At 49.4% G+C, this 21,022-nt stretch overlaps 2 protein-coding genes across 9 annotated transcripts in view; one reads left to right on the forward strand and one right to left on the reverse strand.

Annotated features, from left to right (window-relative positions):
* TTLL9 (tubulin tyrosine ligase like 9) overlaps positions 1-4,430 on the reverse strand; it is a 62,129-nt gene extending 57,699 nt beyond the window's left edge. For 6 of the 7 annotated variants that reach the window (XM_082358871.1, XM_082358869.1, XM_082358874.1 and 3 more), the window contains exons 1-2: positions 4,164-4,430; positions 813-856 (exon numbers count right to left, since the gene is read on the reverse strand). In XM_082358871.1, the coding sequence (XP_082214997.1) occupies positions 813-856; positions 4,164-4,349 (230 nt within the window). In that variant the 5' untranslated portion in view covers positions 4,350-4,430. Of the gene's footprint in view, positions 1-812; positions 1,785-4,163 lie in introns of those variants that run through there. The other variant, XM_082358873.1, reaches the window with a different exon arrangement.
* A 6,465-nt stretch (positions 4,431-10,895) lies between these two features.
* DUSP15 (dual specificity phosphatase 15) lies at positions 10,896-19,799 on the forward strand. 2 transcript variants are annotated; one of them, XM_082358926.1, is made up of 7 exons: positions 10,896-11,193; positions 11,895-11,928; positions 13,846-13,928; positions 15,985-16,034; positions 17,021-17,095; positions 18,243-18,414; positions 19,249-19,799. In XM_082358926.1, exons 1-7 carry the CDS (start codon positions 11,173-11,175, stop codon positions 19,519-19,521), a joined length of 708 nt encoding a protein of 235 aa, XP_082215052.1. In that variant the 5' UTR covers positions 10,896-11,172; the 3' UTR covers positions 19,522-19,799. The 2 variants fall into 2 exon arrangements, with proteins under 2 accessions (XP_082215052.1, XP_082215053.1); XM_082358927.1 differs by lacking the exons at positions 10,896-11,193; positions 15,985-16,034 and having other exon boundaries at positions 19,249-19,797.
* The last annotated feature ends 1,223 nt before the right edge of the window (positions 19,800-21,022 follow it).

Below are 21,022 nucleotides of genomic sequence, written 5' to 3' on the forward strand. Positions count from 1 at the left end.
GATTCTTTTTAAGAAATCCAAAGAGGTGCTGAGTTCTATAACCAGGTTATTGATGCAGAGCGATGCAGAAGTTCAGAGTGCAGTTGACATTTGCATTGTCAAGTCAACTTCACATGGTTGTTGAAGGAGGCAAGGAAACACAGTTAGATACAACATGGGCCATGGAGTCCAACAAGCTCTGCCACTAACAGATGCTATGGTCTTGAGCAAGTAACTTAGCCTCCCTGAGCTTCAGTTTCCCCATCTGTAAAGTGGACATAAGAGTAGTATCTATTTCAAAGAATTGTGGTAAGGATTCAATGAGATATACAAGTAAAATAACAAGCCCAGGGCCTGGCACATGGTAAGTGCTCACTTATTATTTATTATCGTTATCATTATTGAAGTAAAGAAGTGGGGAGGGGGCTTCCCTGGTGGCGCAGTGGTTGAGAATCTGCCTGCCAATGCAAGGGACACGGGTTCGAGCCCTGGTCTGGGAAGATCCCACATGCCGCGGAGCGACTGGGCCCGTGAGCCACAACTACTGAGCCTGCGCGTCTGGAGCCTGTGCTCCACAACAAGAGAGGCCGCGACAGTGAGAGGCCCGCCCACCGCGATGAAGAGTGGCCCCCACTCGCCGCGACTAGAGAAAGCCCTCGCACAGAAACGAAGACCCAACACAGCCAAAAATAAATTAATTAATTAATTAATTTTTTAAAAAAATTAAAAAAAAAAAGAAGTGGGGAGGGAGGGATGGACAAAGGGAAGGAAGAAAGGCAGCAAGCAAGCAGGCAGTTAGTTCTGGGTTTACTGGATTGGGTGGGACCACTCACCGCTCTTTTCCCTTTGGCAATCCATGGCCCTTGTAATTTTGATTCTGCAATGAGAAAAGGAAAGTGATGTAATTTTATACATATCTACCCTGCTTCCCAAATCAACTTACTGTAGATATTAAAATGCTCAAACTATCAGACTCAACACTGCCCAGATGCTATGACATGAAGGTTCAGCCTGGCCAAGTTCTTATTAGTCAACATGTGCCTAGTAACTTGGTCCTTGGAATGAACCCCCAAGAATCCAAGGGTCCACCTCACTGTAGGCTTACTCCACAGGCATGACCAGTATAGTGAACGCCTGGTTTTCAATGCTCTAAAAGTCCAACCATGAACCCCAGTTTGAGGGCTGAACTCAGCAGGCTCTGAGAGAAGGATGTGGACCTACTCTAACCTTGAATGTTTGATTAGACCCATGATCCAGGAGGAGCTGGATCAAAGACTCAGAGCAATGTTAATTCCTTCTACCCAAAATGGACCTTCCAAATCCTCAAAGGGTGGTAGGTATTATTCTCCTCCAACTATGTCCAAAACAGTTTCGTCCTCTGTCCTGATAAGACTGATCCCTAAGGCAGATATGAAAAAAGAACTAGAAATTGGTCCTATGCAGGATGACCTTTGCACCTTGGACAGATGTGCCATCTGTATTAGTTTTCTACTGCTGCATAACAAATTAGCACAAACTTAGTGGCTTAAAACAGTGCAAACCTATATCTCACAGTTTCCTTGGACCAGGAATCTGGGCACATCTTAGCTGGACCCTATGCTCAGGTCTTGCAAGGCTACAATCAAGGTGATGGCTGGAGTTGTGTTTCTCCTCTGGGGCTTGGGGTTCTCTTCCAAGATCATCCAGATTTTTGGCAGAATTGTTACTTGGGGTTGTAGGACTGAGGTCCCTGTTTACTTGCTAGTCATTGGCTGGGACTGCTCTCAGCTCCTAGAGGCCACTTGCAGTTCCTTTTGAAGTTCACAACATAGATGTTGTTTTTCTTCCAGGCCAACAGGAGCATGTCCTTCTGATTTCCAACCCTTCCTCCACTCCAACTCAGCTATGGCGGAGTCTTATATAATGTATTGTAATCATGGTAATAACTATCCCATTAAATTCACAGGTTCTATGGACACTCAAGGGAGGGCATTATACAAGGTGTGTACACTGAGGATGGGAATCTTGGGGGCCACCTTAGAATTCTGCCTACCACACAATCCTACCCCTCAAAAAGCCAGTGGAAGGGGATAGAGCCCCTCTAATTCCTCCAGAAGTAGTCAAGTGTCCTAATCTTTTTTCATAATATCTTTTCTATTCTCATATGTTTATGTATGTTTATTCAGTTGCTCCAGAGTCTTTGCTTGAAAAACCTTCCCTTTCCTCACTGAATTGCCTTGCCTCTTCTGTCAAAATTCAACTGACTATGTATATGTAGGTCTATCTCTAGAGTTTATTTTATTCTATTGACTTATTTGTCTACCCTTATGTCACTACCACACTGTCTTAATTACCATAGCTTTCTAGTAAATCTTTGAAATCAGGTAGCATAAGTCAAACTTTTTTTTTCAAGATTGTCTTTGCAATTTGAGGTTCTTTGGACTTCAGCATAAATGTTAGGATCAGACTTTCCTGGTGGCACAGTGGTTAAGAATCCGCCTGCCAATGCAGGGGACATGGGTTCAAGCCCTGGTCCGGGAAGATCCCACATGCTGCAGAGCAACTGAGCCCAAGTGCCACAACTACTGAAGCCCATGCGCCTAGAGCCCATGCTCTGCAACAAGAGAAGCCACTGCAATGAGAAGCCCGCACACCACAATGAAGAGTAGCCCCCGCTCGCCACAAACTAGAGAAAGCCCCCGTGCAGCAATGAAGAGCCAACGCAGCCAAAAATTAATTAATTAAATTTTTTAAAAATGTTAGGATCAGTTTGTTATTCTATCAAAAAAAGTATGTTGGGTTTTTTATTGGGATTGTATTGAATGTACAGATCATTTTGGGAAGAAGTGACACCATAAACTATTGAGTTCATCATTCCATGAATATGGTCTATCTCTATTAATTTAAGTCTTCAATTTCTTTCCACAATGTCTTCTAGTTTTCAGTATAGAAGTCTTGAACGTTTTTAATTAGATATATTCATAGGTGTTTGATTTTGTGATGCTATTGTAAATTTTTAAATTTTAATTTTCCAATTAATTGATAATAGTATATTGTGGTAAACAAAATAATGCTCCCTCAAAATGTGTCCATGTCCTCGGGCTTCCCTGGTGGCGCAGTGGTTAAGAATCCGCCTGCCAATGCAGGGGACACGGGTTCGAGCCCTGGTCCGGGAAGATCCCACATGCCGCGGAGCAGGTAAGCCCGTGCGCCACTACTACAGAAGCCGACACGCCTAGAGCCAATGCTCCGCAACAAGAGAAGCCACGGCAATGAGAAGCCCGCACACCGCAACGAAGAGTAGCCCCCGCTTGCAAAAGCCCGCCCGCAGCAACGAAGATCCAGCGCAGCCAAGAATAAATAAATTAATTAATTAAATTAAAAAAAAAACAATTTTAAAAAATGTGTCTATGTCCTAATCCCTAGAACCTGTGAATATGTTGCATTACATGGCAAAGGGAAATTAAGGTTGTAGATGGAATTAAGGTTTGGAATCAACTGACTTTAAAACAAAGAGATTATCCTGGAGTATACAGGTGGGCCCAATGTAATCACTCATTTTAATGCTCTGGGAGGGAAATAAAGAAATTTATTTCTTTAGGTACCATTCATCAGAGGTGCAACACGGGATAAGAAGCGGGTTGGGGTGGGAGAGCTGGATTCTAGAGTAATTGATTCCTCTCTCTGGGTCTAATCTTTCCCACTTCTGAAATGGGGGAGTTGGCCTATGCACTCCTAGAGGGCAGGGGCTTGTCGGATTCACCTCTGTGCTCCCATTGGCCAGCACTGGGGTCGCCTGGGAAAAAAACACATTAGCGTTTTGGGGGTGGATGGATGGAGGGATGGATGGATTATAAATGGATGAGCGAGTCTCAAGAGGGCGCGGGGTGAATAGATCTCTAAGAGCTTTTCCAGGTCAGGAAATCCGAAGTTCTGAGCTTCCCCGGGGTCACAGAAATCGCTGAGTACAGTTTAGAATCCTAGAGTTTCATAAATTTTCCGCCAGCAAACTGGGTTTCTTGGACTCGCGCAGGAACTCCGGCGTTGCGCGGCATGCCGGGACTTGTAGTTTTTTCTCTGAACTCATCATTTTCTTCCCATTCTAACCGGAATCCCTCCACGAGGACCCCACAACTTCTGAATCCCTCCGCGATTTCCCTCCCTCTCTGGGACGATGGAACATCTGGATCGAGGGGCACCCCTACCTTCTGTCGCGACATGATACGATTCCCCAGGGCCCGACCCAAACCGTCACCGCGTCCCGCTCGAGCTTTTGCGTCCCGTTGCCAAGGCGACGGAGGGAAGGATCTGCCGCTCTGATTGGATGAGGCAAGGACACGCCGTTCGGCGCAGCTCGCAGACTCGAGCTGATTGAAGCCCTTGCTTGCCATTGCGGCCCGGACCCCTCTACTCCCCTCTACTTTCTCTCCCAGCCCCACGCCTCCGCGACCCTGGGGCACACCGGGCCAGAGACCGGCTGCCAGCCGCGGGCACTCACTGCCTAGCGGCTCCTCCGGCTGCACTTCGGTTGACCTAATAGCGCTGCGTCTGAAAAGTTGTCAGTTTTTGGTCAATGCGATGGTTCTAAGTTTCCTTACTCGGTCCCTCACTGAGTTACCTGGTCAGTTGGTCACCTGGCTAATCGGTCACTTCTGATCTCTCCCAGTCACCCTAATTCTTAGGCACCAACTATGCCAGGACTTGCCTCAACGCCTGCAATAGCCTCCTGTCTACTAGTGCCCACTTTGCCCTATCCATTCCAATTCATTCTCTGCACTGCAGGCAAAGAGCTCTTTAAAACACAAATCTGATCTTGTCTCTCCCCTGCATATAACCTGAAGTGGCAATTTATTCGTCATTGCACCCTGTATTGGCTCCCTGTCCTTCCCTGCCTCACTTCCCCACTGCCCTGGAATCTATATACCTGTATCTATATAGCTGACTAGAAACTATTTTAAAAATTTTGTTGTTGTTGTTATTTTATACCAACAAAACATAAGTTATGTAGGAATGTATCTAACAAAATATATGCAAGACATTCATTAAACAACAAATTTTTATTAAGCATCTACCCTACGTCTTGCCCCATTCTTGACTCTGAGCATACAGCAGTGAACAAAACCAACAAGGATTGTAGAATTAATATTCTCATAGAGAAAATTACAAAACATTATTGAAGGACATTAAAGAAGGCCTGAATAAGTGGAGGGATATACCATGTACGTGGATGGGAAGACTCAATATCATAAAGACATGTATTTTCCCAAATCCAATCAGGATTTTTGAGAGCCCTTATCAAACCAAAACAACAAAGTGTATTTGTTGGGGAAGGGAGATATTTCTCTGCCTATCAAGTCACATTTTGGTGCAGGGAGAGGCAAATATTAATGGAATACAATGGAGATCCTAGAAACAGACACAGGTGTGTGTGTGTGTGTGAACTTGATGTACCATAGAGGTGGCATCATAAATCAGAAGGGAAAGGATGGAGAACTCAGTAAATGGCACTGAGAAACTGGCATTCCATAGGAGTAAAAAATAGATACCTAATTCAAGTGGATTAAAGAATAAATATGGCAAACAAATATTTCAGACTATAGCTGACCCTTGAACAATGTGGAAGTTAGGGGTGCCAACCCCAAGCAGTTGAAAAACCACCTATAGCTTTAGAGCTGGCCTTCCCTATAGACAGTTCCGCATCCTTGGATTCAACCAACCTCCGATTGTATAGTACTGTAGTACATATTTATTGAAAAAAATCTGCATATATGTGGACCTGCTTAGTTCAAAATCATGTTGTTCAAGGGTCAACTGTGTATACATACATACATATATATATATAATTTTATGACTTCATGGTGAAGAAGGGTTTCTTAATAAAGCACAACTCATAAGGGAAAAATTGATCTGTGACTCTCTCAAAATTTAAACTGCCATGTAACAGAAGACATTGTAAATTGGATTAAAAGACAAGCTATAGACTAGGAGTAAAAATCTGCAACCTATATAACAAAGGGCAAGTATTCAAAGAACTCCTGAAAACCATTAAGAAAGACTCTCCCCCACAACCTGCAAAAGAAAAGTGAACAAAATATATAAATAGGGAACTTTCAGCGGAAAAAATCTGAATTGCCAATAGGCAATTGAGATACATAAATCAAAATAATTATGAGATGATTTTAAATACATCAACTAGACAAAAATTAAAACACGTATGCATGCCAAGTGTCTGTGAGCATGTTGGGAAACAGGAATCTTTATATGATTACATTCACACTTTGGAAGGCAATTTGGCAATATCTCATAAAGTTGAAAAGGCACATACCTTACAACTCATCGATTCAACTACTGGATATATAGCCTATAGGCTCTCTGAATACAGCTGCACAGCCCATGGACTACCTTTTGTTTTGCAGCTAATGTGCAAGGTGACAACCTTCCCTAAAGAAATTCGAACACTTGTGCATAGTTCGTATGTATAAGGATGTTCTTTGCATATAATATAAAGCATTCTTTATATTAGTGGAAAATATTAGAAATGATTTAAATGTCCATTAGTAGGGTGATGGATGAATAAAAGGGGATATACCCTAATAACAAAATACTGTACAGTGACTAAAATGAATGATCCAGCTCTATATCAACATGGAAATATCCCCCAAACCTATTGTTTGATCGATAAAAGAAAGTTGTAGAATGATAAATATTTTTAAAGGTTACATTTGTGTTAATTATAAACACACATACAAAAGTATATTCTATATACTTATGGGCATATGGGTATTACAAGTTTAAAAACACAGACTGGAAAGATGCACACCCAATTCATGATAAGCGTTGCCTGTGGGGAGAGACTTAAGGAGTAGGAGAGAGGAGAGGAAACTTCAACTATGTCAAGTTTATTTGAAATGGTTTTTCTTAAACAACCCAGTTGAAGCAAATAGGTCAAAATATTCTTATCTGGATTTGTTTTCCTTTTTTTCTAAATGAAAAACAAGCCATAGTAATAAAAGAAAATTAGTACTAGTACTATGATAGAGGAAGTTTAGGATGCTTTGGGTATGCATAACAGTGATGTCTAACCAACTCTAATTGGGGTCAGCAGAGACTTCCAGGAGGAAATGGGAATTCATCCGGTAAAGGGGATGGGAAGGGCATTCCAGGCAGAGGGAACAGCATGTACAAAATTGGAAGACAGAGTGAAGCATGTTTGAGGAAGTGAATGCAGATCAGTGACCAGGAAAGAGTGAAGAGAGGAAAGATGAGACGGCCAAACCTGTATGTTTTTGTTTGTTTCCTTTTTTACAGATGCAGAAACAGAGTCCTAGTGAGGGGACTAGAACCTAGGCCTCCTAACTCCCTGTCAATTGCTCCGTGATAATAATAATGACAACAACAATAATGATGATGATGATGATGATGATGAGCTGTGTGCAGTCTCTCTATTAGGTACTTTAAATATGTCCTTGCATTTAATCTCACTACAGACCTAGAGGGTTTTTTCCCTCCCATTTTACAGATGGTAAAACTGAGGCCCATAGAAGTTAAGAAATTTGCTCAGAGTCACAGTGGCAGAAGCCCAATCCCACAAGGCTTTGTGTGCCGTACTTAGCAGGTTGGACTTTTCCCCAAGGGCACTGGTGAGTGTATTAGGTTCCTATTGCTGCTGTAATTACTGTAAACTGAATGACTTAAAACAGTACAAATGTATTAGCATATAGTTCCTGATGTCAGGAGTCTGAATCAGGTCTCACTAAGCTAAAATGAAAGTGTTGGCAGGGCTGAGTTCCTTCTGGAAGCTCTAGGAGAGAGTCTGTTTCTTTGTTTTGCCTTCCTTGGCTCATGGCCTCCTTCCATCTTCGAAGCCAGAAATCAAAGCACTGTGACCTCTGCTGCTGTCATCACATCCCCTCTGACTCTTATACTCCTGCCTTCCTCTTTCACTTATAAGGATTCTTGTGATTACACTGGACCTTCCCAAACAATCCAGAATAATCTCCCCAACTCACAGTCAGCTAATTAGCAACTTCAATTCCATCTGCGGCCTTAATTTCCTCTTGCCATGTAAAATAACACGTTCCCAATTTCCAGGAATTAGAGAATGGACATCTTTGGGGAGACCATTAATTTGCCTACCATGGTGAACCACTGAATGGTTTTAAGCAAGGAAACACAAGGTGAGAACTGCATTTTAGCATCTTCATATTACTGGTTTTAAAAAACTGTCACTTCCCGTGACTCATTTAAGGCAAATTGGGCTTTGTAACAACTAACACTTTCAAAGGCTGAACAGTATATAGATATTAAATGTGTTAAATCTAATAGCTACATTTTTTTCCAGGGTTTTTAACCTGATAAGAGTTCTTTCCTACCTGTGCTTTGATTATTCCCCCAACAATCAAGTAGAGGTACAAAGGGCTATGTGGTAATTGTCCCCAGATGGATGAGGAAACAGACCCGGGGCATTCGGTCACCTGCCCAGGTTCACGGAGCTGCTAAGGCCAGGGTCATGATGAGGAGCTGGTCTTCAGGCCGCCTTTTCGGCATTTCTTTATGCCATCCATAGGGTGGGGCCTTCTGGAAAACTCAAGTCAGACAGTACATCTTTGGTGCAATAATTCATGTATAACCTGGGCCCCAATAATTATTTGTTGAACGGATTAATAACCCTGCTTTTACTTCTGAGGCACAGATAGCGATTTTCAAGGCAGGAAAACTGGGAGTCATCCTAGAATTCCTTCCTTTTCCCCACATATAATCTATCTACAAGTCGGTTATGCTGCCAAAATATTAATATATGCTGCATCTCTCCCCTTCTTTCCAGCCTCTCCACTCCCTCTTTGTCCCAGGGCACCTCATCTCTTGCCATCTCTCACCCTCTCTCCTCAAAGTCTCCCTCCTTTGCCTCTCTAATCTATACTCCAGTTAGGGGCCAATGTGATCCATGTAAATCAGATGACATGGCCATTCTGTTTAAATTTTCCTACTGGCTTTCCATCATACTGAGAAGGAAACTCTAAACCCCCAATCATGGCCATACATGGTCCTTCATGCTTGGCCTCTTCTCCTCTTTAGCCTCAATCTTACCACCTCCCCTTGGCCTCCTCTCCTCCAGTCCTACTGGCTCTTCCCAAAGACCAACCTTTCCCACCGCAGGGCCTTTGCTTGTGCTGTTCCTTCTGCTGGAAATCTCTCCACTCTTTAAACAGCTGTGTCCTTCTTACACGTCAGGTCTTATCCAAATGTCACCTATTTACAGAAGTTCTTCCTGTTGTTTCCTCCATAGAAAATTGTGACTGTTTGTAAGTGCTTTGTCTGTTTGCTTATTTTGTTTGCCTTCCCTCCTGGCCCTGATGTCCAATATGGAGCTACCAGCCACATAAGGCGATTAAGCATTCGACATGTGGTTAATCTGAATTGAGATGTGCTCTAAGTGTAAAATACACACTGGATTTTAAAGACTTAATACAATTAAAAGAATGTAAAATATGTCATTAATAATGTTTAAATATTGACTACACATTGAAATGATAATATTTTGGCTATACTGGGTCAAATAAAACCATTAGTAACAACCTGCTTCTTTCTACTTTTTTAATGTGGCTACTAGAGAATTTATGATTACCCATGTGGCTCACATTGTATTCCTATTGGGCAATGCTGGTCTAGACCGTTAGCCAACAAAGGTAGGAACCACTGCCACCTTATCTGTTAGGGACACCCTAATGCCTACCATATAGTGGGTACTAAGTAAGTATTTGTTGAATAATTTGGTTTTTATGAGAACCTTGGACACAGAGCTGAGACAGGCAGCCCCATGTACACTGTGAATTTGAGGAAGAAAGAAATACCAAAGAAACAGTTTTATTTTCCTGCAGTCACTGCATTTCAAACAGGTTCCTCTGACCCTGTCCTTCTCTGTACCCACATTCCTCCCACAGTCACCACTACAGATGGAGGGGGGCAGGTGACGGCTAGAGGAGTAAAGCTGGTTCAGCTGCTTCTATTTCAGTCCCACAGGAGGTGTGTGCTCTCAGTTATTTCACATTCTCCAGCTTTGGTCCTAGTAGCAGCACACTGAGACATACAGTTTGGGTAGCTGGGAGCCCAAGGGGATTTGCCCAGGGTCACTGAGCAGGTCAGAGGTGAATGAATAGGGCCTGGAACCTTGGTCTCCAGACTCACCTTCTGAGACTCTTGTCTCTAACTGCATCCTGTCGTAGTCTCCTTAACTCCAAGGGACCCAGGTAACCGTAACCCTCACTCATCTCCCTCTCCTCACATGTACCTCTGATTTATTGGGGCCCCTAAGCAGAGTTATGCCTGGTCCCAGCAGAGCTGACCCAGATGGCACTATCCTCAGAGGCCAAAGTATATGGGAGGAAGAGATGGGAGGATGGCTGGATGAATGAACAGACAGACGGAACAGTGAATGGATGGAATGGAGGTTGGGAGGACAGACTGGCTGCAAGAGTGGGGGAGGAGGATGGTTGGCTGGTAAGATGCCTGCATGGGGGGCGGGGCAGGGAGATGTACAAACGGAAGGAATTACCCACTTTTCGCGTCTCAAACAGAATCTGAAGATCAAAGTCCAGCCCCCATCACGTTTCTGCTAGAAAACCGAGGCCGAAGGAGCTAGGCGTTTCGCCCCAGGGTCCGCAGGGAGCGCCGGGCAGAGCTGGAACTGGGATCCGAGTCTCTGAGCCCGCGGCTGGGGGCTCTCTCCGCCCCCGCCCCTCCCGCGCCTGACGGTGCCAGGGTGGGGGGGAGCGCCCCGCCCCCACCTCCGGAGGTGGAGGCCCCACGCGGCCCCAACAAGCTGCCGTTGTCCTGCGGGCCCCGGGCCCGGCACACTGGGGCTTTGTCCAGCCCCCCGCCGCGACCCACGGGTTGGGGGGGCGGCCCACATGACCAAGGGGGTAGGAGGAGCCTGCAGCGGCGGTGGCGGCGGCGGCGGCAGCGGCGGCTCCAGCATTTCCCTCCCTGGCCGGGGGTCGGCGGGCGGCGGCGGCGGCAGCGGCGGCGGCGGCAGCTGGGCAGGGCTGGGCCGAGCTGCGGACGCCAGGCCCCCCGATCCCCGCCAGGCTGCGGACGCCAGGCCCCCCGATCCCCGCCAGGCTGCAGGCGCCGGGCCCGGGCCGTCAGGGCAGCTGTGACCCTTGCGCTCAGCGGGTGGCGAGCTGGGGGTGCTCCCGGATCCCCGCCCCCGGGATCATGGGGAATGGCATGACCAAGGTAGGGGGCCGGGATGGCGCAGCCCGCACCTGGCCGCCCCCAGCGCCTGCCGGGCGCCCGCCTCTGACCTTCTGGCTCTGGCGGTCTGTGTGTCTATTTCTCTGTCTCCCTGGGACTCTGAGATCGTACGTCTCTGTCTCTCTGGGGCGGTATCTCTCTCTGACTCTGCCTCTCTGTGTCTCTGTCTCTGCCTGTTTCTGTGACTCTGTATTTCTTGCTGTGTCTTTCTGTGGCTCTCTGTCACCCCCAGGCTCTATCTCTTCCTGAGTCCCTTTCTCTGTCTCCATGTGTCTCTGTATCCCTGGACTCTCTCTAACGCTGTTTCTCTATCCTTCCCCATCCCCCACCCCAAGGCCTCTGCACGACCCCCTTCTGTCTCTGCCTTCCCACCTCCTCCTTCTCAGGATTCCCCACCACCCACCTTAGCAAGTCCACCTCTCCCTTTGCCCCCCTCCCCTGTGCTCCTCCCACCCTCTTTCCCTAGGTCTTTGTGCCCCTCCCTCCTCTTTCCTCTCCCCCTACCCAAGCTGGCCTCCCTTGATGCCCCCCTGCTGCCCTCCCCAGACCTCACTCATAGAGCACCCAGGCCCACAAGACGGGGGTGATTGCTCCCTGAGTCCTGAGGGCCAGACGCCCTTCATGGGACTGAGAGGGGCTGCACGCACCCCTACCCGGCTGACCCCGGCCTGTCTCTCCTGTAGGTACTTCCTGGACTCTACCTCGGAAACTTCATTGGTGAGCACTGCCCACTCTGTCCCAAGGCCATGGCACACTCCCCGTCCCAGGCCTGTGTCCACCATTCATGCTCTGGCCCACGCACCCTGGACACGCTCAGGAATGGGGCCGGGGGCAGGGAAGCGATGCCAGGCTGGAAGGCGGAAAGAACTCATGAAGACTAAGGGGGATGTGGGTGGAGGAGTGTCCCCAGTACAGAGGGCTCAGAACACTGGACACTGGGCAAGGCTGCACCTGCTCTGAGCCTCAGCCTCTCCCACAGCACAAGGCCCACCCCCGCCTCTAAGGATTTTGCCAGCCCTGAGGTTCTGGGCTGAGGTCTGTTTGGAGGTGTTGCTTCTAGCTGGGAAGCTGGGAACGCTTCCTGGCATAACCTCCTCCTCAGAGGAGAGGTCTCTAGAGACTGGACTCTACGTCAGAAACTTCACTGGTGAGCACTGCCCGCTCTGTCCCAAGGCCACAGCACTCCGCCTGACCCAGGCCTGGGCTAAGAGACAGGCTGGTCCGGAGCTTGGGAGACCCAAGGCAGGAAAAGTCACTTCCATCTGTGGAGTCAGAGAAAGCTTTAGGGAGGGAGGGGCATCTGCACTGGGGCAGAGCTTTCCCCAACCACCCCTGTCCCACTCTGCGCTTAGGGGCCCCACTTTCCTAAACCCTGGTCCCTTCCTCCCCGGGAGCTCCCTCAGCAGCTCACACCACACCGACTTCTGAATATTTGGTAAGTAAGGTCTGAATCCCCTTTAAGTGTGTAGGCCCATGAGGACAGGAGCCATGAACTTGACCCCACAATGCCATGCCCAGCCAAGGCTGCACATAGTAAACACTCAGTAAATGTGGTGAATGAGGAAGTGGGCATGTGGAGATCAAGTGTTATTTACTTCGATTATAAAAGGTCTGCATGCACTGGAAATCCAGCCCCTAGAGATGGCTACTGATAGCTGTGGGAGGTATATCCCTGGGTTGTTTTCATGTATCTTTGTACATATAGATATAATATTTAAAACAAAAACGGAGGCCTATTCTGCATGCTGTTCTGTAACCTGTGTTTCCCATTTAATAATATATTGTGGGCTTCCTTGCACATCAGCACACAGAGATCTTGTTAGTGGCTGCACAGTATTCAAGTATGAATATACCATTATTTATCTAGTCCCCTTGTGGGTTTTTCCCTTTTTTTTTTTTATTTTGGCTGCATTGGGTCTTCGTTGCTGCGCGCAGGCTTTTCTCTAGTTGCAGCGAGCGGGAGCCACTCTTCATTGCGGTGCACAGCCTTCTCATGGCCGTGGCTTCTCTTGTTGTGGAGCACGGGCTCTAGACACGTGGGCTTCAGTAGTTGTAGCACGCGAGCTCAGTAGTTGTGGCTCGCAGGCTCTAGAGCGCAGCCTCAGTAGTTGTGGCACATGGGCTTAGTTGCTCCATGGCATGTGGGATCTTCCCAGACCAGGGCTCGAATCCATGTCCCCTGCATTAGCAGGCGGATTCTTAACCACTGCACCACCAGGGAAGCCCAGTTCCCATTTTTAACTGTTTCTGATGTGTTGACAGTCATCTTCTACACACAGCTTTCTGTGTGAGTTAACCTTCTGTAGTCAAGATTCCTAGAAGGAGAATTGCCTGGTGAAGGATATGCCACAGAAGGGTGTTTGCAATGGAAAGAACAGCAGGGGCAAGGCTGGGGAGGTGCTGGGCTCTTACCTGTGGGTGCCCCAGTGGAGAGGCTGAAGCTTAGGGTTGTGGCAGGACCTGTCATGCTGGGAGCAAGAGGTGGTGAAGGAGCAGGGAGCCGGCAGAGGGTGGGCCAAGGTGGAGAGGGCGGGCTGAGGAGGAGAGTGGGGCAGTGAGCTCCCGCCTCACTTGGCCATCGGAATATATAGGTCACACCTGCCAGATTGGCTCAAACATCCTTGTTTCTTTCAGATGCCAAAGACACGGATCAGCTAGGCCGGAATAAGATCACACACATCATCTCCATCCACGAGTCACCCCAGCCTCTGCTGCAGGTACGCCTTACCCCCATCCCAGAGCTGCACATAGGTGGGAAGGGGGGTTTCAGACCCCCACAGCACCCATTTATCAAGTACCTACAATGTGCCAGATCCTATACTGGCACATAGGCCTTCCTGACCCGTGCTAACTCATTTGGTTAAAAACTGGCCTGTTTTACATTAGCATCCCTATTTGCTCCCTCTTTGGCAACTGAGGACCAGAGAGGTAAAGTAACCTGCCTAAGGTCACACATCCAGGAAGCTAAGGAGCTGGAATTTGAACACAGGCCATCTGACTCCAGAGGCCTCACACTAAACCTTAAAAAGTCTCCCACAGGGGCTTCCCGTTGTCCAACTGAATAGATGACTCCACATAGATGTTTCTGGGCTCTGTGTCTCGCTTGTGACCTGGGGCTATGATTTCACCTGTCTGGGCCTCTGATCCCTCAGCCCTATCTGCCCCCAGGGGACTGTGAGATGGTAAAGATGCTTTGCACACTGTACAGCACGGCCCCCACTGGGAGGGTTGGCGCTGGTATTATCGAATCCTGGAAAAGACGGGGTGAGGGTGTTATGACCTAGAGTAGGGAAGTAGGAAATCCAGACCACATGTGCTGGAGTCAGGAGCTCTGAGTTCACATCTTCACCACATTCTGTCTGTAACCTTGGGCATAGGACTTCACTTCTCTAGACCTCAGTTGCCTGATCCGTAAAAGGGGAATTTTATAACAGTACCTACCTCACTGGGTTGTTGAGAGCCACAAAATAGGTGCTCAACAAATTGTAGCTGACATAATAACAAAGTTAATAATATTCTCAACCGATAAACAGAGCCCCTTCCTCTTTATCTGTTAGAGTCTGGCTCACCCATTGAACGGAGAGAACTGTGGGTGGGAAGGGACTCTGGAGATCTGAGATCCAGACTGGGTTCTGTCACAGCTTTGCTGTGTGACCTTGGGCAGGGTCCTCACCCTCTCTGGACCTTAGTTTCCCCTTGTGTCAGATTTGATGGTCTCTAAGAGCTACCTCCAATAATCTGTGGTTCTCAGTGTCACAGAGACACTAAAAGAAATTTCCGGGTCAATGGAGTCTGATTTTGCTTTATAGGGCAGGCTTGTTTTGGAGTATTTGGAGTATGTAGTCACTAGAGTGCCTGGGGAAGGTTGTCTAGGCATGACTATATTTACTAATGAAATGACTACTGGCAAAATGAGTCCCTGCTCTGGCAGCCCTGCCCTCTTCTCCTTCCCCATCCATCAGTGAATTTACCAGTCAGGGTTTGATAATGCCCTGCAAATCCAAGGCCAAATGTGTTGCAAAGCGAAATTGCGAACCTTGCAAAAGATGCAGGCTCGTGTGACCTTGGGGAGAGTGAGTTATAGAGAAGGGCTGGAATCTCACACAAAGCCACTTAGAGATGAGGACCTGGCCAGGGGGTCCCTTAGTCACTGGCTGGAGGCGGGCCAGGCCCTTGAAAAGAGCCATTTGAATATCAAAGGACTAAGAGAGGTCCCTGAGAAAAGTGATTCTTGGAATGTGGGCAGGACTCATCTTTATGATCTTGTGTGAAGGTTAGGCGTGGAGTGAAGGATGTGGTAGCAAGTTTGTTGGAGAAATTCCTGACAATTCATTCCTTGATTATTTTAATAATTAGCACAGAGTTTTATAACCACAATTCATGAACTAAAACTAATCTTCATAGTTCTTGTTTCTTTTCAAGAGAATAAAATCTGCTTTGCCCTTCTTACTGTGTAATTTTGTAATCCTTTCATGGAGGGGAGTCAAGTTAAGTGGCCCTTTCCCAGCTATTAAATAAAAGGTCCCTGAACCCTTTTTGGCAAGTCTTTGTGCCCAAGTCAGCTATGGGGTTAGGATACCATCTTCTCAGGAGGTTCTGGAACCACAGATGGTCAGACCTGGGAGGTCCTCAGAGAAGGTGTCTACCCTCTTTGGACAGAGACGATAACAGTGGCCCAGAGAGGGGCAGGAACCGGCCTAGGGTCTCGAGGTACTTGGGAGGCCCAGGCTGGGGTTGGGGTGCAGGCTGCCCATGTGTGTTTTGTACTTGCAGGACATAACCTACCTTCGCATCTCAGTGGCCGACGCCCCTGAGGTACCCATGTAAGTTCCTCTGGACGGGCTGACAGATGGACAGACAGCTGCTTCATGTGGTGGGAGGAGGGAGGGTGGGAGGTGGTCTGAGGGAGGACAGAGAGGACTCAGGCCACGAAGCTGTCCTGGAGACCCCAGCACAGGTGTTCTCCCAGACCACCTGGACTCTGTCTCAGCCACACCCTTGCCCATGTCCCTGGCCAAGCCTTAACCTCCCAGAGCTCAGTCTCTTTGGCTATGAAATGGAGAAAACACCCTGTCCCTCAGGCTCAGATGCCCCAGTGGATTTGAAAGGGTCAGGCTCAGCCTGTTCCTGGCCTTGGAGTTAAGGCATCTGGGTTCAAGCCAGGCTCTGCCATTTACTTGCTGTTTGACCTTGGACAAATCACTTCCCCTCTCTGAGAGAGAAAATGGGTGTGTGAGGGGTTGGGGCCATCAGCACCAAGGAGGCTGTCAAAGATCAGATAGCACAGGTTGAGGATCTAGGACAGGGCCTGGCGTGTAATGAGGGCTCAGAAAGCAGGATTTTTGTTTATGTTATTAGCAGTAGTACACCCCAGCCTGGGAGGGACCCAGACAGACACTCCTGCCCCTTGGGACTCTTGCTCCCAACCCTGTTGTTGACCATTATTGTCCCCAGGTGCTCTGTTTGCAGACCCCAGAGGGGTGGGACTCCTCACACCCATTTCCTTGAAAGGTCAAGACAAACCCTCCATGAAAATAGGATCCACAGGACCCATTGGAGAGGTGCTCCTGCCTCTGTGGTGGGATTTGCCATCATTGATTGGCCTCTCTCACCTCCTGAAACGCCACCATTATTGCTTCACACACACCTCCACCTGTACTACAGTATCGGCCCCTAGTCACTGCACGTGCTGGCTGACCTGAGGATCCAGGGCTCTTTGTCTCTTGCCATCCCAGAAATGGGGAGAGGGACAACTCCTAGGAGACCTGTCCCCCCCCAGTGCTCTGTACCTTATTGCTTTCTTCTCTAGCAAAAAGCACTTCAAAGAATGTATCAACTTCATCCACTGTTGCCGCCTCAATGGGGGAAACTGCCTTGTGCACTGGTGAGTTAAGAGGGGAGTGGGGGGAGGGGAAGTGAGAGGCCGATCCTGAACATGCCCTCATCCTGTGGGGAATGCAGAGCCTGCGATGGACCTTCTCCAGCCTGTCACAGTGCCTGACAGTCCACCATTCGTCTGACAGGCTGATGGAGGACTCAGATCAAGGCTCTGTCTCTTACTAGCTGTATGGCCGTGGCCAGATAGCTATTTCACCCTGAGACTCAATTTTCTCATCCGTAAAATGGGAAAAAAGAATGTTGACCTGGCGAGCTATTGGGAGGAATAGGTGAGGTCAGGCAGGTAGCCCAGCATCCTCCAGTAGTTCCGGCTCCTTCTCCTCCCCTCTAGCCTTTGAGGCAGTAGTACAGGGCAGTGAGGAGCCCCAGGCTGGGAGATGGGACCCCTGAGTTTTCCCAGGGGCCCCTGACCCTCTTGATTTCATTCATTCCATAACTTCTCACTACGCCTGGCTCAGGGTAGCTCTGCCTGAGCCCCAGCCATAGGGACAGCTCCTCCAGCCTGTCTCTCCCCCTCTCTCCCTTCTTTCCTTCTTCCAGCTGCACTGGCCATCTCCCCATTCTTCAAGTCCAACAGGATCCCACCCACATGGTCTTTGTACACTGCCCAGAACATTCTTGACAATCCTTACCCGTCTTTCAGGATTCAGCTTGATGTCACTTCCTTGCGAACCCCTTCCCTAATCCTCTGCGTCCCTTCCACTAGATTAATACCTCTTCTTATACAATCTCCTAGCCACTGGACTCATCTTCAAAGCAGTTATCGCCACTTGAAATTGTTTCCCTTGTGAGTGTCTGTCTCCCCCAACCATATTGTAAGCCCCAGGATGGCAGGGACCATGTCTGTTTTATTCGCCACTATATCTCCAGTACCTGAAAAATCACAGATGATTAGGAAACGTGTACTGAATGATTGAGTGAAGTGATGTTTCACTCAGGCCTTTGATGTGGGTGAATGCCAGGCAGAGGGAACAGCATAGACAAAGGCCTGGATGTGGGAAGACAGGTCCTGGCAGGTTCCTTGCGGTTGGAGCTCAGGAGGCAAGGGTGGGAGAGCTGAAGTGGGGATGGGGTGCCTGGGGGACACGGAGGAGATTGGGCCTTACCTGAAGCCTTGGGGTGGGATGTCCCAGCTTTGCAGGCATCTCCCGAAGCACCACCATCGTGACGGCATATGTGATGACTGTGACAGGACTGAGCTGGCGGGACGTGCTTGAAGCCATCAAGGCCACGCGGCCCATCGCCAACCCCAACCCAGGCTTTAGGCAGCAGCTTGAAGAGTTTGGCTGGGGCAGTTCCCGGAAGGTAGGGGCAGGGGCAGGGGTGGGAAACTCTTCTTACTTGAGCTGAGCACTGATTGGAAAGAATTTAGCCTGTGCTTCAGACCTGGCAGAAGATTTTTCTGGGGTCTTGAACTCGTGGCTCTTGAGCTAACCTAGACCCTAGGTTGGACAGCCAGGTGGTTTTTTTTCCTTTTTAACTTAGGATTTGAATATCCATGGGCCTGATTATGGACCCTTCAGGTTGGCTAGGTTCCAGCATTGCCTGCTCTGCCTACCAGGAACCTGAAGGCATTTGAACATTTGGCTCCTCTGGGGAGGAATGTCCAGTCCTTATTCCACCCCTGGGTCCTTGATGAGGCCAAAGCAGTTCCTTCTGTTATGGCCAGTGGGCAGATGGCACAAGGAGATGTCGGGGTCTGAGCCGCGCCCTCCCCCACCCGCAAACAAGAGATGAGAGAGAGAAGCAGTCAGTGCAGGAAGGCAGGCTGATGCCCAGAGACTTGTCTGCAAGGCTGCATTAGGAAAGAGGCAGGCAAGGAAGAGGGCCTGCATGAGTAGAGTTGTTGCGCAGTGTGGGGAGGGGTTAATGTGGTCCCCACTGTGCAGGTGGGGGGGTCACTTTAGTAGGTCTGGAAGATGGAGTGTCAAAGGGGAAGGGGATTCAGGGCGAGGGGAGGGATTCAGAGGGAGGGCGGCTCAGTTGGGATGGAGACCCAGAAGGGAAGCTAAGAGCATGGTCAGGACAGGGAGGGGCTTAGCGAGGTGTGGGAAGCTCGAAGAAGAGCGGAAGCTCTGAGGATTGGGGAGGGGACCGAGCCGGCGGCCCGGCACCGACCCCGACTCCACCCCACCCCAGCTTCGCCGGCAGCTGGAGGAGCGCTTCGGGGAGAGCCCTTTCCGCGACGAGGAGGAGGTGCGCGCGCTGCTGCCGCTGTGCAAGCGCTGCCGGCAGGGTTCTGCGAGCGCGGCCTCTTCCCCCGCGCCCAACTCCTCGGCCTCCGAGGGGACCTTGCAGCGCCTGGTGCCGCGGTCGCCCCGGGAAGCCCACCGGCCGCTGCCGCTGCTGGCGCGCGTCAAACAGACTTTCTCTTGCCTCCCGCGGTGTCTGTCCCGCAAAGGCAGCAAGTGAGGATCCTGCCCCGTCGTGGCGCCCCTCGGCCTCTCGACCGGTCCCCTTCGGGGATTGTCTGCGCCTCCCACGGCCTTCAGGACGGGCCCAGAGCCTGTGGGAGCCCCGCGGGGGCCTGATCCCCGCCCCTGCCCCTCTTCCCGCCTTGCTTGTCTGTGTCCGCAGTCAGCGTGTCCTCCATCTGTGTGTGTGTGGCTCTGTCTGGGCCGGCCTGCTGCAGCTACCTGGTGCCTTAGTCCTTGGGCTGGGGGAGGGTGCCCCCGGCCCCCCTCCCATTAAAGGCGGTGGGAGTGGGAGTGGGTGGGTGGGGTGGTTGGATGGGCCTGGAGGATATTAAAGAGACACAGAAGCTGCCTGTCTGATCGCCTCCCAGTCATTCTGTCATTGAGCAAAGGCAGGGCTGCAGGACTCTGCCAGGGGCTGGAGCCTGCCAGAAAAAAAGAATGGGAGGGGGTTTGCATCCCCTAGGGCCTGAGGAGCCTGCCACCCTCCGTGAACTGCAGTCTGCAGGGCTGAGTTCCACTTCCCTGACCCTCACCCCTATCTCTCCCTGGAGCCCTGGTCTCCTGAAAAGGCCGCCAGCTCCTCCTTCTCTCTGAACCCCTTTCCCCCTGGCTGAGCTCCTGTCCTCCCTGAGCACCGCCCCCCCACCTCCTCCCCAGCTCCCTTCCTTTCCCTATCCACAAATCTTAGCTAGTAAAGGTATAGTAGTAGTACCTGCCTCATTCCTGACTTTTTACTTGAATGAGTTCACTTACTCCTCGGGGAGGAAACTGAGGCTCAGAGTTGTCAGGCAGCTTGCCCAAGGACACACAGCTAGAGGGGAGGCTGGGTTTGAACCTAGACAGTCTGTGTCCCATGATGGTTGTTAAGAAGCAGCTCCTTCTGGTCTTGAAGGTTATTGGCAAGGAGGATCCACCCCCAGCTAGTGGGAATGGCCCTCCCCACCTAGAGGTTAAAGGCCAGGGGAGCCACTGTGGAGGGAGGGCCTCAGGGCAGCTCAATAAAGCAGCAGACTGACTCTGAGGATGAACAGGGGTCACCCGAGCTGATTTTTCCTAAACTAAAATTAACTTAGAGTTAAGAGAGATCTGAAATCTCTATCATCTAATCAACACCTGTATGGGGGTTCTTATTATGCACCAAGCACTGTGTCCAGGGCTGTGGGGGAGGCCCAGATTCCAGTATTGGGGGTGGGAGGATGGATGAAATAACCTTCACCTGCTACCCAACCTCCTCCTCTGCATTCATGCAACATGAGTTCATTGAGTACCTACTGTATGCCAGCCATTGTACTGGGCACTGAAGACACAGCAGCGAGCAAACCTCTGCCCTGGTGTTGCTGACATTCTAGTGGGAAAGACACTAGATAAACAGATAAACAAAAGAAAAAATATGTCCAGGGGACTTTCCTGGTGGCGCAGTAGTTAAGATTCTGCGCTCCCAATGCAAGGGGCCCAGGTTCCATCCCTGGTGGGGGAACTAGATCCCACATGCATGC

The sequence above is a fragment of the Balaenoptera borealis genome (genome assembly GCF_965194805.1).
Source record: "Balaenoptera borealis genome assembly, chromosome: 16".
Taxonomy (NCBI): domain Eukaryota; kingdom Metazoa; phylum Chordata; class Mammalia; order Artiodactyla; family Balaenopteridae; genus Balaenoptera; species Balaenoptera borealis.